The sequence below is a fragment of the Salmo trutta genome, chromosome 24, assembly GCF_901001165.1.
Source record: "Salmo trutta chromosome 24, fSalTru1.1, whole genome shotgun sequence".
NCBI lineage: Eukaryota > Metazoa > Chordata > Actinopteri > Salmoniformes > Salmonidae > Salmo > Salmo trutta.
Window position 1 is genome coordinate 27,613,092 of NC_042980.1, and position 20,986 is coordinate 27,634,077.

The following is a 20,986-nucleotide window of genomic DNA, read 5'->3' on the forward strand; positions in this document are numbered from 1 at the left end:
ATGCTTCTACTGTTACTAGGGAGAGAATAAGAGCTGACTCAACAAGTGGACTGCCTGAGGCAAATTAGTTGTTTACTGCGCAGTCACACGGGTGCGCCGTTCCTTCTTTTTCCTCTGTAATGAATACGCTATTGTCCGGTTGGAATATTATCGAATATTTATGATAAAAAGACCTTAAGGATTGATTGTAAACATCGTTTGACATGTTTCTACTAACGGTAATGGAACTTTTAGTCTAGGGTTTTGCGCTCCCGCATTGTGCCTTTGGAATAGTGATCTGAACGCGCGAACGGAGGTATTTGGACATAAATATGGAGTTTATCGAACAAAACGAAAATTTCTTGTGGAAGTGGGAGTCCTGGGAGTGCATTCCGACGAAGATCAGCAAAGGTAAGTGAAGATTTATAATACTAATTTCTGAGTTTTGTTGACTCCAGAACTTGGCGGGTAACTGTATAGCTTGCTTTGATGGCTGAGCTCTGTACTCAGAATATTGAACAATGTGCTTTCGCCGTAAAGCTATTTTGAAATCTGACACAGCGGTTGCATTAAGGAGAAGTGTATCTATAATTCTTTCAATAACTGTTGTAAATTTTATCAACGTTTATGATGAGTATTTTTGTAAATTGATGTGCTCATTCACCGGAGGTTTTGGAGGCAAAACATTTTCTGAACATCACGCGCCAATGTAAAATGGGGTTTTTGGATATAAATATGAACTTAATCGAACAAAACATACATTTATTGTGTAACATTGAGTCCTGGGAGTGTCATCTGATGAAGATCGTCAAAGGTTAGTGATTAATTTTAGCTGTATTTCTGGTTGTTGTGACGCCTCTCCTTGCTTGGAAAATGGCTGTGTGGTTTTTCTTGTCTCAGCGCTGTCCTAACATAATCTAATGTTATGCTTTCGCCGTAAAGTATTTTTGAAATCGGACAATGTGGTTGGATTAACGAGAAGTGTATCTTTAAAATGGGATATAAGTGTTGTATGTTTGAGAAATTTGAATTATGCGATTTTTGTTGTTTTGAATTTGCCGCCCTGCTATTTCACTGGCTGTTGAATAGTGCGTCCCGCGGTGGGACGCTAGCGTCCCACATACCCCAGAGAGTTTAAGGCAGCCTCCCGCACCTCTCTGACTCAGAGGGGTTGGTTTAAATGTGGAAGACACATTTCAGTTGAAGGCATTCAGTTGTACAACTGACTAGGTATCCCCCTTTCCATTGTATACATTTCCTGCATGTTCTCCCCTATAACTTGGTTCCTAGCCTGTCACACAATATTGTTCAGATACAAGATTGTGGGGATGCCCATCTACTGTGGGACTCCAGTTAAAGTGCAGGCGGTGGCAGAGATGCAGTTAAGTTTAAGAGCCTTTACAGATTCAGATAATGGAGATGATACATGGCAGGGAATGATGGAAAGTTGTTGACATTAGACTTATTGAGAATTGGTTGGCTTTGTATGGAGTATGGATTATCTAAAAAGGAGACAGAGAGGTGCAAATAATAAATGGCAATAACAGCTAAGAAAATACATAATTAACTTGTCTGTTAATAATGACAATAATCAATGCATATAAATGGGTAAAGGTAAAGCTATGCATAAATATAGCAGGAGTTAACAATAAATGGCCAGAAAGGGGGTGCAATAGCATGCGGCTTGGTAGGCCGAAGCTATAGCAGGCTAATGTATCAATGGCTACATAGCATAACATGGCAAGCAAACAAACAATATAAAGCTAACAAAACTACTTTGACCCTATCTGCTCCTGCACCATGCCAACAACCTGGGAGGACAGGCCACCACCACACAACACAAACTAACTCTTCTGAAGTCAAATCTTGTATACCCAAATACTTCCCTGCAGCTGCCACCACAACATCTATTTTCTGAGACTTACATTCCATTTCTGCGGTACAGTAGATAGTCATTACTAAAAACGCTAAGAAGCATATATCACTTGTTGGCTTATCCCTCAGTGCTGGCACAGATCTACTACTCACAGGGATCCTCTCAGGATCCCTCAGCTTTGACCCATCCTCCTCTACTTTCTTCACTGCCTCAGCATACGACACCTCCTGCACTACTCTGACTCTAGCCTCCTCAGCCTACCACTCTCGCACCTGACACTTCCAATCCACAGCAACATGGGCATCCTTACAGTTGACACACAATTTTATCCACCGAAACTACACAATCTCATACCCTCCTGCACACTTCCCATCTTGGAATCTCCCTCCTACAAACTGCTGCGACATGACCATGAGCGTTGCACCGGAAACAGTGCAGTGGATTTGTCACAAAAGCTCTAAAAGGATAACTGATATATCCTAACATGACTTTGTCAGGTAAAGACTCTGTCTCACAAACACCAGGAATCTTCAACTTCAATTGCTCCACCGCCACACTTAACGATACCCCAGAAATGACTAATTTTAATGGCGCCCTGTTCCTAAGAGCAAAGCAAGAAATAGATCTTGACTCAAGTTGCGTGAAACGGAGCGCCCGCATTCTCAAGTCCAGTATAGGTTACCTTCACTTGCACCCAACTCCTTTCCCACCCACCTTGAAACCACAAATGGATCCACCGAAAGATCCATATCTAGGAAAACCAAAGTTCAAAAGGCTGGGCCTAATATAGTGTATAAGAGGTCATATAAGAAGTTTTGTAGTGATTCATATGTTGATTATTGGATCATGTTGTCAGGCATGGTTTGTCTGACAGATGTTATTTCTATGTAAAATATTCTGTAACAAGTGTTGTTTTTGTGCTCAATGGTGGATCTATTCATAATGATTTATGAAATAACATTTGCTTGTCTGTGGTGTGTAATGAGGAGCAACCAGACACTGCACTTGACACATTTATGAAACCACTTATTCCAGTTACTAATAAGCATGCACCCATTAAGAAAATGACTGTAAAAACTGTTCAATCCCCTGGATGATTGAGGAATTGAAAAATGGTATGGTTGAGAGGGATGAGGCAAAAGGTATGGCAAATAAGTCTGGCAGCCCAACTGATTGGCAAACGCACTGTAAATTAAGAAATCATGTGACTAAACTAAATAAAAAGAAACTACACTATGAAACAAAGAAATTATATAAAGGATGATAGTAAAAAGCTTTGGGGCACCTTAAATGAAATTTTGGGGGGGAAAAGCCAACTTGGCTCCTTCATTCATTGAATCAGATGGCTCATTCATCACAAAGCCCACAAATATTGCAAACTACTTTAATTACTTTTTCCAAAAGATAGGGATGACATGCCAGCAACAAATGCTGACACTACACATCCAAGTATATCGGACCAAATTATCAAAGACAAGAATTGTACTTTTGAATTCCGTAAAGTCAGTGTGGAAGAGGTGAAAAAATTATTGTTGTCTATCAACAATGACAAGCCACCGGGGTCTGACAATCTGTATGTAAAACTACTGAGGATAATAGCAGACAATATTGCCACATCTTCAATTGAAGCCTACTAGAGAGCGTGTGCCCTCAGGCCTATGCGAACATATTTTGTGAACAAAAGTAGTTTAAACGTCACACACAATGTATAAACCTATTACAACTGGAGCAGGCCAACCCTGCTGTTCCAAACCCAGCACTGACACACCTGATTAAATGAATCAAACCTAAATAGTTAATCAAGTGTGCCATCGCTGCACTGGAACAGAACTCTGCTACACCGGTGTTCGGTGCTACACTAAGCTGTACTGTTGGAGGTACTCAAGGACCGGTGTTGGGAACCACTGGCCTACTGTATATTGGCATTAGCCTTACTGGCATTTGCAATGCACCCCTTGACAATGTGCATCTGAAGCAAAGAATAGCTTTACTCACACATTGTTTACATATTGTTCAGCTATATGTTCTCAATTTAAAAACGATACCAGTAGACAATGTATATGAGGCTAATTATTATACTAGATTTTGCACATGCCTTGTGCTGACATGAAAATGTTCACTGCAAATTCACCCTTTGTAATCTAGGTTGTGAAATGTCTGGAAGCAGGAGAAGATGGGACCTTTAGCTTAAAACATACACACAACTACTGCTACCAAGTTAAATGCCAGATACTTTTCTCCCAGAAGGTCTGAGTGGCACCTGGAGGTGCCACTGTGATAATGAATATGGTTTGCCTAAGACTACAACAACAATTACATTGTCTATGCTAAAATGTTTGAATTGTAAAAGAAAGAAAATAGTTAGGCTGTAAGAAATAATTGTTATTCAATGGGGCTAGGCAAAGTAGAGATGACATAACGCTCTTCATTTCCCCCATATAACAATATAGCCTACTGTACTTTTCAAGTACAGTATGTTTGCAATATAAACAAGTATTTTACACGTTTCAAATGACATTTTATATTTTCATATAGTTTAAGGGGGCACTTTTGTCATGATGACAAGGTGAAGATGCGCTCTACTCAAATGGCACAACAGAATCATTCAGATTGGCAAAGCAAAACATAGCATGTTTATTTATTTTTTATTTAACCTTTAACTAGGCAAGTCAGTTAATAACACATTCTTATTTACAATGACGGCTTAGGAACAGTGGGTTAACTGCCTTGTTCAGGGGAAGAACGACATATTTTGACCTTTTTATATGACAACTGTCTTGTCTAACTGAGGGATGTCATGTTATAAATAGCTTCCCCAAAACTTGAAACTTACGCAACATGCTAATAACTAGACTTACAAGCCATCTAGCTAGCTAATTTTGGCTAAATTACTGTAGTGTTGTTGTTAACACCTGGTTAGCATAACTGCTAAACTAAACTCGAAATCGATCAGACTTGACTTACCAGTGAAAGCAGTCTGGGTTCAGGTCTTGACAGGCAAAAAGGTTTCTTCGCTTTTCTGACAATTGTTGAGTCTTATCTCATTGGTTTTACCAATGGTGTTTCATGATTGTGGGGAATCTGTAAACATATTTTTCCCGTTGTCTTTCTTGCCTTGTTAGAGCAGTAAATACTCCAGAGAAAATGACTGTAGTGATGTATCAACTACTTTTAGGCACTGTTATCATGCATTTTGGGGCACAATTTTTCAGCCTGCATATTTCAGCCTGCTCAAACCAAGTGTTTGCCAATTTAAAACCGACCAGCTCTTCGACACACCTCTGAAATAACGGGCTCTGTAGTCTGATTACCCACGCCGAATGGCAAAAACTAGCTCACGTTTTAAAAAAATACTTTAAATAGAGTTAATGCATTCTAGCACCTCGCACATTCCATTCCACTTCCTACCAGGGGTTTAATTTCCGTTTGACTTCCGGGCGGCCGCGATGCTTCGCTAACTCTGGGGAGGGAGATGTCGCTAAATATGGTTTAAATTTGTTACAGCAAGGCGTTGGTGAGAAGATTTGAGTAGAAATGCTGTGAAAACACTTGTTTTATCACTACTAAGCTGGTTAACTAGCTACCATTAGCCTGTAACGAATAGTTGTTACGTTGTGTAACAGAGCAAAAGGTCTATGTAGTTGTCATTTGGTTGAGACTAACATTAATTTGTGCTGTGTATATTTGTTGTGTAGTTGGTTGGCTTTGCTAGTTAGCGAGCTGAGATCTCTTTGTTCAAGTAGGCTAGCTAATGTTTTGAGTATAACAGGCTAGCTCCCTGTAGAATTTAGACAAGACTGCAGGGAAGATCAGATTTGCAGCTGCTTTTATCTTGCTGTTGCAGTGCCCTGACGAGGTGAGCGCAAACTGCTTCAGAGATAAATAGGTCCGTTTTGTCAGCTAGATTTCAATGTTGAACTAATGTAAAGAAACAATGTATTGGCTTGCTAAATAATCAAATAATTAGCTAGTCAAATAATTAACATCCAATCACATTAACCGTTACTCTCTCGCGGGGATTCCACTAACGGTCCGTATGTAGCCAAACATAGCTTCTGCTCTTTCTGTGCTCGAAAATTGATAATTGGTCAAAAAAGGCCTGCATCCATAGAGATACATACCAGCTCTACTGGTAGTACTGCTACTACCAGCAGTACTACACCTGCACCAGTCGACGACACAAGTTGTTCTGCTTCCACGAGCACAACCAATGCTAGCATCAGTAATTCTACATTTGTTGTTAGTCCAGCTAGCATGGCCACTGACAGTTGTGAATCTGATGTAGCCGAAGAGCTACTACCCCCTTACCCGGGAAAGGACCGAACAGACAGGGACGTTGGACCATCGAAGAGGTGCAAATATGATGAGAACTACATTGATTTTGGGTTCACTTATATTGGGAGGAGTGCCTTTCCTCAGCCACAGAGCATTATACGTGTAAAAGTACCATCTAACAACTCGATGAAACCTTCACTCTTGCGCAGACATTTAGAAACAAAACATGCCAATTTGAAAAAAAAGCCACAGGAGTTTCTTGAATGAAAATTAAGATGACTTTTGAGTAGTAAGACATGTATAAAAGCAACAGATACCATTAATAAGAAGGGGCTAGAATAGTCTTATATGGTGAGCTACCAAGTGGCTAGGACAGGCAAGCCCCATACTATTGTGGAGGACTTAATTCTTCCTGCTGCCACGGATATGGCTGGGACAATGCTGGGGGAAAAGGTTAAAAAAAACAAACAGACAATGCCTTCATCAAACAACACTGTTTCACGACGCATCAGTGACATGCCAGGAGATGTTTTGAAACAATTACTGCGTCGCATACAAGCCAGTGAATTCTATGTGTTACAGCTGGATGAGTCAATAGACATTGCGGGCCTGGCACAGCTCCTGGTATATGTCCGTTATGTTTATGGGGGGTCAATTGAGGAAGACATCCTCTTCTGGAAACCAGGACAACAGGAGAGGATATTTTTAAAGTACTGGACAGCTTTGTGACATCAAATGGACTTTGGGGGTCAAGATGTGTTGGTATCTGTAGTGTTGGCGCAAAAGCCATGACGGAGACATAGTGGAGTGGTAACGTGCCTGCAAGCAGTTGCTCCCGACGCCACTTGGGTACACTGCAGCATCCACCGAGAGGCTCTTGCTGCCAAAGGAATGCCTGACAGCTTGAAAGACGTTTGACACTACAGCGAAAATGGTTAACTTTGTTAAAGCAAGGCCCTGAACTTTCATGTATTTTCTGCACTATGCAATGATATGGGCAGCGACCATGTTACGCTTTTACAACATACAGACGTGTGCTGGTTATCAAGGGGCACAGTATTGACATTTTTTTTTTAAACAAGCTTAAAATTGTCTTTACTGACCATAATTTTCACTTGTCTGACCGCTTGCATGATGATGACTTTCTCACACGACTGGCCTATCTGGGTGATGTTTTTTCTCGCCTGAATGATCTGAATCTAGGATTACAGGGACTCTCCACAACTATATTCAATGTGCGGGACAAAATTGAGGCTATGATTAATAAGTTGGAGCTCTTCTCTGTACATTAACAAGAACAACACACAGGTCTTTCCATCATTGTATGATTTTTTTGTGTGCAAATGAACTCAAGCTTACGGACAATGTCAAATGTGATATAGCGAACCACCTGAATGAGTTGGGTGCGCAATAAAGCAGGTACTTTCCTGAAACGGATGACATAAACAACTGGATTCGTTATCCCTTTCATGCCCTGCTTCCAGTCCACTTACTGATATCTGAACAAGAGAGCCTCATTGAAATCGCTACAAGCATTTCTATGAAAATTTAATTTCATCAGAAGACACTGCCAGATTTCTGGATTGGGCTGTGCTCAGAGTATCCTGACTTGGAGGTTTACGTGGTTGCAAAGACACTGATGCCTTTTGCAACCAAGTACCTAGCATGAAAACTAAATACAGGCACAGGCTGTGTGTGGAAAATTATTTAAGACTGCGACTCTCCAATACAACCCAACATTGCAGAGTTATGTGCATCCTTTCAAGCACACTCTTTTCATTAACCTGTGGTGAGTTATTCACAATTTTTGATGAACAAATGAAGTTTTATATGTAAGAAGACTAAATAAAGAGCAAAATTATGGATTATTATTTGTGCCCTGGTCCTATAAGAGCTCTTTGTCACTTCCCATGTGCCGGGTTGTGACAAACTCATGCTCATTCTTATGTTTAATAAATGTATCGTATAGTGTGTGTTTGTGGCAGGCTTACAATAATGGCAAAAACCAACATTTGAGAGTCTGCTGACCCTGGTGCTAGAGGGGGTACACAGATGGAGGTTGAATGTTGGAAGGGGTACGGGATTATAAAAAGTTTGGGAACCACTGTTCTAACGCAGTGTCCGTGAAATGTTACAGCCACAACAAAATAATCAAGTAGTCAAGCATCTGCAGACCAGCGAGGAGGAGGAAAGCCTATAGAACAATAACAACTAGCAAGTTTTATCAGACAGTTTCAGGAAATGCAGGAATAGAGCACGCTAGCTAGTAGTAGTAAAATTATTATTTGAAACCACCACATGTGCATTATCTGTATCTGTATTATATTCCATATGTTTTAATATATTTATACTGTTTTGCTATCTGTCTCATGTTGTACAGATCATCAGCATGAAGTTTGAATTATATTGAATTGTCAAGTGAAATAAACTCTAATTTAAATAACTTTGTGCCTCTCTTTCAGATCTGCCAAGCACACCTCTGCCTCTGACAGCTTCTCCCCATGCTGACCACCAATAGACAATGCCCACCATGAAAGCTGCCGTTGATGGGCTCCTGGCCAAGCACCACATGGAGAAAGACATCCTGAAGGGGGTGGATGGGACATACAGCTCTGCTACAGCTAAACGAATTTGCTAATGTTTTATTGCACCATATAGTATTGTTTTTTTCTCCATACAATATCTAGGCTGACTGTGCCTCAGTTGTTGGGTAAGCTCCTTCCTCATTGGCCATGTCAGTTGAACAGTGCCACAGTGTTTCCCAACCCCTCTGTCATAGCTACATTCTTCTTCTTCTCTATCACAGATTCCCACAAGGTCTCAGACTCCAGGATGGGTAAATGCTTACAACAAAGAAACAGATGAAGACCTAGAGTTGTCGATTTCCATTGTTACTTGTAATGTTAAAAAGGGAAGAAAAAGACAATCCTGTTTTTCTAAATTAGCTAACTAGACTACTACACACAACCACTAGAATAGTTATGTTTTATGTTATTGAGTAGGCCTATATCATCATTTCATCTAATGAATCAAATTATTAATCTAACAGAAATCCTCGTCATTTTGTAAGAAATGTAAGGGCTTTTTACATGTTGCAATAAAGTTGACTAAAGGAGAAGCTCATCTTTGTTTTTAGATATTTTCACTTGGTAATGAGTAGTAAGTAATTATATAGAAATTGCTCATCGGTAACTTTAAAGTTACTTAACTCTATATAGCTAAATCCTGTGTTACAACTAGCGACGACCTTGTACTTATGCAGATATTACAGATATGTACTCTGTGATGTATTACTGTGTTTATTTTCTCACTTGAATTGCACTTTCAGAAGCTAAGGATTAGATTGTCAGGATGGGTAACATACTTTAAGTACACAATACTTCAAATGAAGTACCCCCAGTGTGTGCAATAGAGATTGCGTCATCTGTGGATCTGTTGGGGCGGTATGCAAATTGGAGTGAGTCAATGGTTTCTGGGATGATGTGAGCTATGACCAGCCTTTCAAAGCACTTAATGGCTACAGATGTGATTTCTACGGGTCGGTAGTAATTTAGGCAGGTTACCTTGGTGTTCTTGGGCACAGGGACTATGGTTGTCTGCTTGAAACATTTACATTTAAGTCATTTAGCAGACGCTCTTATCCAGAGCGACTTACAAATTGGTGCATTCACCTTAAGATATCCAGTGGAACAACCACTTTACAAGAGTGCATCTAAATCTTTCGGGGGGGGGGGGGGGGGGGGTAGAAGGATTACTTTATCCTATCCCAGGTATTCCTTAAAGAGGTGGGGTTTCAGGTGTCTCCGGAAGGTGGTGATTGACTCCGCTGTCCTGGCGTCGTGAGGGAGCTTGTTCCACCATTGGGGTGCCAGAGCAGCGAACAGTTTTGACTGGGCTGAGCGGGAGCTGTGCTTCCTCAGAGGTAGGGAGGCGAGCAGGCCAGAGGTGGATGAACGCAGTGCCCTTGTTTGGGTGTAGGGCCTGATCAGAGCCTGAAGGTACGGAGGTGCCGTTCCCCTCACAGCTCCGTAGGCAAGCAGCATGGACTTGTAGCGGAGCAGCATGGACTTGTAGCGTCCATGTAACATGTAGGTATTACAGACTCGGTCAGGGTACACATCCTGGAATCTGTCTGGCCCTGCGGCCTTGTGAATATTGGCTCACTTCGGCTACAGAGGGCGTGATCACACAGTCGTCCGGAACAGGTGGTGCTCTCATGCGTGCTTCAGTGTTGCTTGCCTCGAAGCGCGTATAGAAGTAATTTAGCTCGTCTGATAGGCTCGTGTCACTGGGTAGCTCGCTGATGGGCTTCCCTTTGTAGTCCGTAATAGTTTGCAAGCCCTGCCACATCCGATGAGCATCAGAGCCGGTGTAGTAGGGTTCAATCTTAGTCCTGTATTGACACTTTGCCTGTTTTATTTCGTCGGCGGGCATAGCGGGATTTCTTATAAGCGTCCGAGTTAGAGTCCCGCTTCTTGAAAGAGGCAGCTCTACCCTTTAGCAACATGCGTATGTTGCTTGTAATCCATGGCTTCTGGTTGGGTATGTACGTACAGTCACTGTGGGGGGGACGTCATCGATGCACTTATTGATGAAGCCGGTGACTGATGTGGTATACTCCTTAATGCCATCAGATGAATCCCAAAACATATTCCAGTCTGTGCTAGCAAAACAGTCCTGTAGCTTAGCATCTGCGGCATCGGACCACTTCTGTATTGGGCGAGTCACTGGTACATCCTGCTTTAGTTTTTGCTTGTAAGCAGAAATCAGGAGGATAGAATTATAGTCAGATTTGCTAAATGTAGGGTGAGAGAGCTTTGTATGCGTCTCTGTGTGTGGAGTAAAGGTGGTCTAGAGTTTTTATCCTCTGGTTGCACATGTGACATGCTGGTAGAAACGAGGTAAAACGGATTTAAGTTTGATTGCATTAAAGTTCCCGGCCACTAGGAGCGCCGCCTCTGAATGAGCATTTTCTTGTTTGCTTATGGCCTTATACAGTTTTTTGAGTGTGGTCTTAGTGCCAGCATTGGTATGTGGTGGTAAATAGACAGCTACAAAAAATATAGATAAACTCTTGGTAAATGGTGTGGTCTACATGAGATACTCTACCTCAGGCAAGCAAAACCTTGAGACTTCCTTAATATTAGATTTCGCGCACCAGCTGTTATTGACAAATAGACACAGACAACCACCCCTCGTCTTACCGAAGGCAGCTGTTCTGTCTTGCCGATGGACGGAAAACCCAGCCAACTGTATATTATCCATGACACCCACTTGAGGATGACACCCGTATGGTAGACCACAGTCAATGAGGTTGACCTATATCTTATCTGTTTTTGTCAACTCAACCATGTTAACCCCACCGGTGTGATTACTACCTCTGAGGGTTTGGAGCTTGAGGTAGTCACCTCATACAAGTACTTCGGAGTATGGCTAGATGGTACACTGTCCTTCTCTCAGCACATATCAAATCTACAGGCTAAGTTTAAATCTAGAATTGAGCTGTGTTCGAATACCCATACTAACAGCACTAACCATACTATTGACGTGAATTGAGTATATAGTATGCTTATTGGTCATAGTATGGATATAATTAATATGTCAAAAGTTCCTGGATGACAAACTAAATTCGGCAAAATGAGAAATATACATGCAGTGGACACTATTTCTGTGCTTTTAGGGCCCATAATACAATTCTTCAGAAAATGGGCGTGTATTCATTACTTTTCAGTTTTGAAGAAAATGGCGGAAAAATATGCAGCCGAAGTCTGACCAGAGCGGATACAAATTCATTGCTTTAACTAATTATGACAAATGCAAAAAAATGTAATGCCTTTTCAAATAAGTTACACGGTATGTTGGCTGACAATTTGTTACAGTAGCTACGCTATCCTTACGAACAGCATAGCATTACGGCAGTATGTACCAGTATGTTAGCTAGTTATCTAACGTTAGTTGGCTACTAATATACTGCTCAAAAAAATAAAGGGAACACTTAAACACCACATCCTAGATCTGAATGAAATAAATAATCTTATTAAATACTTTTTTCTTTACATAGTTGAATGTGCTGCCAAAAAAAAATTAATACAAAAAAAAAAAAAATCACACAAAAATAATCAATGGAAATCCAATTTATCAACCCATGGAGGTCTGGATTTGGAGTCCCACTCAAAATTAAAGTGGAAAACCACACTACAGGCTGATCCAACTTTGATGTAATGTCCTTAAAACAAGTCAAAATGAGGCTCAGTAGTGTGTGTGGCCTCCACGTGCCTGTATGACCTCCCTACAAAGCCTGGGCATGCTCCTGATGAGGTGGTGGATGGTCTCCTGAGGGATCTCCTCCCAGACCTGGACTAAAGCATCCGCCAACTCCTGGACAGTCTGTGGTGCAACGTGGCGTTGGTGGATGGAGCGAGACATGATGTCCCAGATGTGCTCAATTGGATTCAGGTCTGGGGAATGGGCGGACCAGTCCATAGCATCAATGCCTTCCTCTTGCAGGAACTGCTGACACACACCAGCCACATGAGGTCTAGCATTGTCTTGCATTAGGAGGAACCCAGGGCCAACCGCACCAGCATTTGGTCTCACAAGGGGTCTGAGGATCTCATCTCGGTACCTAATGGCAGTCAGGCTACCTCTGGCGAGCACATGGAGGGCTGTGCGGCCCCCCAAAGAAATGCCACCCCACACCATGACTGACCCACTGCCAAACTGGTCATGCTGGAGGATGTTGCAGGCAGCAGAACGTTCTCCACGGCGTCTCCAGACTCTGTCACGTCTGTCACGTGCTCAGTGTGAACCTGCTTTCATCTGTGAAGAGCACAGGGCGCCAGTGGTGAATTTGCCAATCTTGGTGTTCTCTGGCAAATGCCAAACGTCCTGCACGGTGCTGGGCTGTAAGCACAAGCCCCACCTGTGGACGTCGGGCCCTCATACCACCCTCATGGAGTCTGTTTCTGACCGTTTGAGCAGACACATGCACATTTGTGGCCTGCTGGAGGTCATTTTTCAGGGCTCTGGCAGTGCTTCTCCTGCTCCCCCTTGCACAAAGGCGGAGGTAGCGGTCCTGCTGCTGGGTTGTTGCCTTCCTACGGCCTCCCCCACGTCTCCTGATGTACTGGCCTGTCTCCTGGTAGCGCCTCCATGCTCTGGACACTACGCTGACAGACACAGCAAACCTTCTTGCCACAGCTCGCATTGATGCGCCATCCTGGATGAGCTGCACTACCTGAGCCACTTGTGTGGGTTGTAGACTCCGTCTCATGCTACCACTAGAGTGAAAGCACCGCCAGCATTCAAAAGTGACCAAAACATCAGCCAGGAAGCATAGGAACTGAGAAGTGGTCTGTGGTCCCCACCTGCAGAACCACTCCTTTATTGGGGGTGTCTTGCTAATTGCCTATAATTTCCACCTGTTGTCTATTCCATTTGCACAACAGCATGTGCAATTTATTGTCAATCAGTGTTGCTTCCTAAGTGGACAGTTTGATTTCACAGAAGTGTGATTGACTTGTAGTTACATTGTGTTGTTTAAGTGTTCCCTTTATTTTTTTGAGCAGTGTACATCGAACTTGCCAGGCAGTATATTAACTACCTGCTATCTAACTAACTACCCAACGTTTATTGACTTGATTATTTACATAACTCTTAGCTAAGTGGTATAGTCGTGCGATTCAATGGCTATCATTCCGAATTCAGAGCACTCTTACACAGGATAACTGAAGAATTTACGAACGCTCATGGCCAGTGTCAGTAAACATCGGCAAAAAAAAGTGTAATTAAATTGCTGCCAGCAGCACAGTTACAGTCACCAACACTCTGGATAACATGAAAACAGCCTAACCAGCTCTGCTAGGGAGAGTAAAATGGTCAGAGTGAAGTGTTCTCTCATTTTTGTCTGGAAGTAGCTAGCCAACGTTAGCCAGTTAGCTTGGGTTCTTGACTGCTGTCGAACGCTCGGATCAACCCTACTCCTCGGCCAGAGCGTCCAGTGTGCGCTCTGCACGCTCTGAGAGCAAAACGCTCTGAATTTACAAATGGATGATCTGATAACGCCCAGAGCGCACTCTGGCACTCCAGATTGAATTTGAAGCCCTCATCCTCCACATACAAAACCCGTTCTGCCAGTCACATTCTGTTCAAGGTCCCCAAAGCACACACATCCCTAGTTCGCTGCGGGTAGAGACTGGAACCAGCTGCAAAAAAACACTCAAACTGGACAGTTTTATCTCTATCGCTTCATTGAAAGACTCAATCATGGACACTTATTGACAGTTGTGGCTGCTTCGCGTGATGTATTGTTGTCTCTACCTTCTTGCCTCTGTGCTGTTGTCTGTACCCAATAATGTTTATACCATGTTTTGTGCTGCTACCATTTTGTGCTGCTGCCATGTTGTGTTGCTCGCATGTTGTTGTCATGTGGTGTTGCTACCATGCCGTGTTGTCATGTTTTTATGCTATGCTATGTTGTCGTCTTAGGTCTCTCTTTATGTTGTGTTGTGGTGTCTGTCTTGTCATGATGTTTGTTTTGTCCTATAATATATATATATATATTGTTTTTATCCCAGCCCCCATCCCCACAGGAGGCCCTTTGCCTTTTGGTAGGCCGTCATTGTAAATAAGAATTTGTTCTAACAGACTTGCCTAGTTAAATAAAGGTTAAATAAAAAATCTCAGTGAAAGAGCTATTTCAGAAAGCTATCTAGTGGACGTAACCGATCAAAGAATAACTTTTGGTGTACTCTGGTTAATGTATGTTATTAAATAAACATGGAAACATAATCCTCTAACGTTTAAACTTAGCTTGTTCTTTCTATCTGCCCCTGTACCGTTTCCCTTTAATGGGTCGAGAAGCCATCGTTTAGATTTCTGCTAAGGTGTTGTATTGTCCGTTGCATTGCTCAGGACTGTTGACCCAACTCAATAGGCTGCCTGTCACAAACCCGTGTGTCTCGTTCTGGTTGAGGTGTTCCCCTCATTAAACAGTAACTGGCGTAGTCTGGTAGTTGTACCATTTTAGCTAACCAAATTCGAAATGTTAGCTATTCAAATCAGATCCAACAATAATATCTAGGAACTAGAAATCCAGGTCTTAAAATCAAAGGTGTCATTGTATGCCGATTCATGTTGTTTTCTTTTAAATCCACAATTTGGATCCCTCCACAGCCTCATAGAGGATGTAAATACTTTTTCTAACCTCTCTGGATTACAACCAAAGTGTACAATATTACGTATTGGATCACAAAAAAAAATACACCTTTTACATTACCGTGTAGTTCACCAATAAAATGGTCTGACGGTGAAGTGGACATACTCACTATTCATATCACGAAATAAATAAATGATCTCACTAAAATATGTTTTAATAGAAGGTCAGCAAAAATAGATAAGATCTTACTATCATGGAAAGGAAAAATCACTCCGATGAACTCTTTACTCATATCCCAGTTGACTTATTTGCGACTTGTTTTTTAAATTACATGAGCAAAAAATATTCAATTTTATTTGGAACGGCAAATCAGAAAATTAACAGGGCCTATTTATATAATTGTCACGCCCTGACCTTAGAGATCCTTTTTATTCTCTATTTTGATTAGGTCGGGGTGTGACTAGGGTGGGTTATCTAGATGTTGTATTTCTATGTTGGCCTGATATGGTTCTCAATCAAGAGGCAGCTCTCTATCGTTGTCTCTGATTGGGGATCATATTTAGGCAGCCTTTTCCCACCTGTTGTTTGTGGGATCTTATTTTGAGTTAGTGCATGTTGCACCGCTGTCATCACAGTTTGTTGTTTGTTTATAGTTTATTGGTGGTCTGGCTAAGTTTCACATAATAATAAAGATGTGGAACGACACTCATGCTGCGCCTTGGTCCATTCATTCAGACGAGCCTGACAGAAGATCCCACCACCAAAGGACCAAGCAGCGTGCCCAGGAGGAGCAGGGATCCTGGGCCCGGGTGAAAAGGGAGTGGAGGACAGACATCCTGGACCTGGGAGGAAGTAATGGCAGGGGACAGGACCCTGCCGTGGAAGCAGGCGGAGGCAGCGAGAGAGGAACGGCGACGAGACCAGTAATCAAGGAGACGACGGAAACCCGAGAGGCAGCCTTCATTTTTTGGGGGGGGGCACACGGGGTGGCGAGCGGAGCAAAGGTGGGAACAAGAACCAACTCCCTGTAATTACGATGAGTTGTTCACGGTTCAGATACCATGCTTTGCGGAGATACGCACCGTGCTTCCTGTGCGCACCCTTAGCCCAGTGCGTTCTGAGCCTGCTTTCAGGAGTTGCCGTGCTAGGGTGAGCATCTGTCCAGGACGGATTGTTCCAGCTCAGCGGTCCTGGTCTCCAGTGCGTCTCCTTGGCCCAGGATATCCTGCGCCAGCTCTACGCACAGTATCCCCAGTTCGCCAGCACAACCCAGTGCGGCCTCTGCCAGCTCCCCGCACTTGCCGTGCTACAGGGGGTATTCAGCCAGGACGCATTGTGCCAGCTCTACGCTCCAGACCTCCAGTCCGCCTCCACGGCCCAGTGTATCCTGCGCCGGCTCTACGCACTATGCCTCCAGTGCGCCTTCACAGCCCAGTGAGTCCTGTGCCAGCTCTCCACACTTATCGAGCTAAAGTGGGTATCCAGCCAGGACGTGTTGTGCCAGCTCCACGCACCCGGCCTCCAGTGCGTCTCTCCAGCCCGGTGCGTCCTGTGCCAGTTCCATGCACTCGGCCTCCAGCGACGGTCCCCAGTCCGGAGCTTCAGGCGACGACCCGCGGTCCGGTTCCTCCGGCGACGATCCACGGTCCGGAGCTTCCGGCGACGATCCCCGAAATAGAGTTACCACCGAGGATGGCGGATCCGCGAGCAGAGCGGGGTCTACATCCCGCACCGGAGCCGCCACCGAGGCTAGATGCCCACCCTCCCCTATAGAGTCAGCGCGCACCACCGCTAACTAACTAGCCATTTCACATCGGTTACACTCACCCCCCTTTTGACCTCATTTTCCACAGCAACCAATGATCCGGGTCAACAGCATCAATGTAACAGTCCCTCTCTTCGCCCCAACCTGGGCTCGAACCAGGGACCCTTGCACACATCAATGCTCTACTTTCCGGCTACCCAGATAAAGCACTAAACAAACTTCAGTTAGTGCTAAATACGGCTGCTAGAATCCTGACTAGAACCCAAAAAAATTATCATATTACTCCAGTGCTAGCCTCCCTACACTGGCTTCCTGTTAAGGCAAGGGCTGATTTCAAGGTTTTACTGCTAACCTACAAAGCATTACATGGGCTTGCTCCTACCTATCTTTCCGATTTGGTCCTGCCGTACATACCTACACGTACGCTACGGTCACAAGACGCAGGCCTCCTAATTGTCCCTAGAATTTCTAAGCAAACGGCTGGAGGTAGGGCTTTCTCCTATAGAGCTCAATTTTTATGGAATGGTCTGCCTACCCATGTGAGAGACGCAGACTCAGTCTCAACCTTTAAGTCTTTACTGAAGACTTATCTCTTCAGTAGGTCCTATGATTAAGTATAGTCTGGCCCAGGAGTGTGAAGGTGAACGGAAAGGCTGGAGCAACGAACCGCCCTTGCTGTCTCTGCCTTGCCGGTTCCCCTCTTTCCACTGGGATTCTCTGCCTCTAACCCTATTACAGGGGCTGAGTCACTGACTTACTGTTGTTCTTCCATGCCGTCCATGGGAGGGGTGCGTCACTTGAGTGGGTTGAGTCACTGACGTGGTCTTCCTGTCTGGGTTGTCTGGGTTGTGCCATGGCGGAGATCTTTGTGGGCTATACTCGTCCTTGTCTTCGGACGGTAAGTTGGTGGTTGTAGACATCCCTCTAGTGGTGTGGGGGCTGTGCTTTGGCAAAGTGGGTGGGGTTATATCCTGCCTGTTTGGCCCTGTCCGGGGGTATCATCGGATGGGGCCACAGTGTCTTCTGATCCCTCCTGTCTCAGCCTCCAGTATTTATGCTGCAGTCGTTTATGTGTCGGGGGGCTAGGGTCAGTCTGTTACATCTGGAGTATTCTCTTGTCTTATCCGGTGTCCTGTGTGAATTTAAATATGCTCTCTCTAATTCTCTCTTTATCTCGGAGGACCTGAGCCCTAGGACCATGCCTCGGGACTACCTGGCATGATGACTCCTTGCTGTCCCCAGTCCACCTGGCCATGCTGCTGCTCCAGTTTCAACTGTTCTGCCTGCGGCTACGGAACCTTGACCTGTTCACCGGACGTGCTTGTTGCACCCTCGACAACTACTCTGATTATTATTATTTGACCATGCTGGTCATTTATGAACATTTTAACCATGTTCTGTTATAATAACCACCCGGCACAGCCAGAAGAGGACTGGCCACCCCTCATAGCCTGGTTCCTCTCTAGGTTTCTTCCTAAGTTTTTGGCCTTTCTAGGGAGTTTTTCCTAGGGAGTTTTTCCTAGCCACCGTGCTTCTTTCACATGCATTGCTTGCTGTTTGGGGTTTTAGGCTGGGTTTCTGTACAGCACTTTGAGATTTCAGCTGATTTACGAAGGGCTATATAAATAAATTTGATTTGATCAACAACTGACACCCCACGAAGCATCGTTACCCATCGCGCCACACGCAAGGGGAAACCCTACTTCAAGTCTCAGAGCGAGTGACGTCACTGATTGAAACTTTATTTTTTTTAATTTAAAAAAAAAAAAAATTAATTTCACCTTTATTTAACCAGGTAGGCAAGTTGAGAACAAGTTCTCATTTACAATTGCGACCTGGCCAAGATAAAGCAAAGCAGTTCGACAACATACAACAACACAGAGTTACACATGGAGTAAACAACATACAGTCAATAATATCAGCGCGCACCACCGCTAACTAACTAGCCATTTCACATCGGTTACATATAGTATCCTAAAGTATACTACAAAATGATAAATTAAGTACTACACATGATTGAGGGATAGTATAGTGTGTAGTATAGTATTCTACAGTATACCACAAGTCTATAGTAAGCACTACACGGTCGAGGGATACTAGTGTGTATAGGTTTCTACACTGTACTACAGTTTACTATAGATTACTACAGAATTCTATAGTAAACTGTAGTATTTTTTTATATATGGGATTGTTATTCAAAACAGCTGTTTTGCTGTTTTTTTGTTTCATGTAAATGCACCTGTTATTCAAACCGAATAACACAAATGACAAGTAATTCTGTTGAGTGGCTGCTGAGCTCTGCTGTTCAGTTCTACCCATTTTAGCCTATACTATTTCCCTGTAATCGCTTTTATCCTGACTTACCTTGGCCATGGGAGACGTGGAGCAACAGAGTCATACTGAGAAAGCGAATGTAGAACTCCCCCAACATGATGTGTCGAATCTGAGACAGAGAAATAGACCTAGCATCACATTTAACACGACTTTTAAAATGAATCTCTTAAACTCTGTGAAATAGCCTATTAGCCGTCGTTCGCAAACACAAAGCGAAAACACCGCTGGCTCTTGAGAAATATCCTGCTTTTAAACCAACTCCTCGATGATTTCCCAGCTGTATAGGGAAATGAAACACAGATTATGGCGCCTCAAGACAAAGTGCGTTTAAAACACGCCAATGAAAACCCAAGGAATATCCAGCCCCAGTCAGCACTGAACTGAACCCACACTTCAATTAGGGGGATTTGTAAGCCTACTGTTATTTTGCAAAAAAATTGCTTTCATTAGGCTATACACATTGTTCCATCAGAGCGCTACTCTCTCAGTGCGCCTCTGCATTTAGTATGTCAGTGAGTCTTTATAACTAACCACACTGGCCACATGTATCTATGTTGTAATTTAGACACCATAATTAAGTTAATACATTCTAAATTAAATAATAATTGTTTGTAAATTTGGCAGTCAAACTTACCTTAGCAATGTAGTTTGATGCTTTGTGCTTTATTTGGCGTCAGTGGAATAAACACCGTCTCCTCATTTGGTCTATAAGAGTTATGGTTTAGCGGAAATCCCCTTCCCGAAACTTTGAACCTATATGACTGACGTTAACCTACTTTAAGTCTCGGGGATCGCATCATATGTCTGGTTGCACTACAAGCCGCCCACTCAGCTAGATGCAGGTAGACTATTCTACTTTCTGCTTCCACCACTCATTTTGTGAGGTTAGTATTGTAGGACTATCTAAACTCAACCTGGTGTCACAGTATTTCGTATTATTCTGTACTTACAGTTGAAGTCGGAAGTTTACATACACCTTAGCCAAATACATTTAAACATTTAATCCTAGTAAACATTCCCAGTCTTAGGTCAGTTAGGATCACCACTTCATTTTAAGAATGTGAAATGTCAGAATAATAGCAGAGAAAATTATTTATTTCAGATTGTATTTCTTTCATCACATTCCCAGTGGGTCAGAAGTTTACATACACTCAATTAGTATTTGGTAGCATTGGTGTTACGGATACAGGTAGTGTGTATCCTGTATTTGTATTTATTTTCCCTCCTTCTCCCCTCACAGGTGACAATCATCATTCCCCCAATCAGTCCCCAATCAGAAGACACCTGCTCCTCTTCCCTCACCCAATCACAGCCCCTTTCCCTTGGTTTAAAAACCCAGTCAGTTGTTTTCTCCCCAGATCGATCTTTGTGTTCATTCTCTCTCTGTGTCCCCCTTTCTCTAGCTCTGTATTGATCTCTTTTGTTTTTGCAACTACATGTCACATTTGTCCGGTAATCCTGTGAGTTTTGTTGTTTGACTGTTTGTTTGGTGGGAAAAAGGGGTACAAAGACAAGTTGCCCATGGGCATACATTACCCGTAGGAATACTGTGTCTAAGTAGCCTAGTTAGAACTTGGCGGGCCACCCTCTGTATTTTTGG

General features: G+C 43.2%; 1 protein-coding gene and 1 long non-coding RNA gene across 4 annotated transcripts in view; one reads left to right on the plus strand and one right to left on the minus strand.

The window, feature by feature from the left end:
• Positions 1 to 20,199, minus strand: part of il1rl2 (interleukin 1 receptor-like 2) — a 28,137-nt gene extending 7,938 nt beyond the window's left edge. The window contains exons 1-2 of one of the 3 annotated variants that reach the window (XM_029711656.1): positions 20,021 to 20,199; positions 19,417 to 19,495 (exon numbers count right to left, since the gene is read on the minus strand). In XM_029711656.1, coding sequence (XP_029567516.1) covers positions 19,417 to 19,483 — 67 coding nt within the window. In that variant the 5' untranslated portion in view covers positions 19,484 to 19,495; positions 20,021 to 20,199. Of the gene's footprint in view, positions 1 to 4,819; positions 5,283 to 19,416; positions 19,496 to 20,020 lie in introns of those variants that run through there. The other 2 variants (XM_029711655.1, XM_029711657.1) reach the window with 2 other exon arrangements.
• On the plus strand, positions 5,278 to 9,252 carry LOC115161014 (uncharacterized). Its single transcript, XR_003869165.1, has 2 exons — positions 5,278 to 5,369; positions 8,593 to 9,252. It is a non-coding gene; the product is annotated as an uncharacterized LOC115161014 (long non-coding RNA).
• Positions 20,200 to 20,986: the final 787 nt, after the last annotated feature.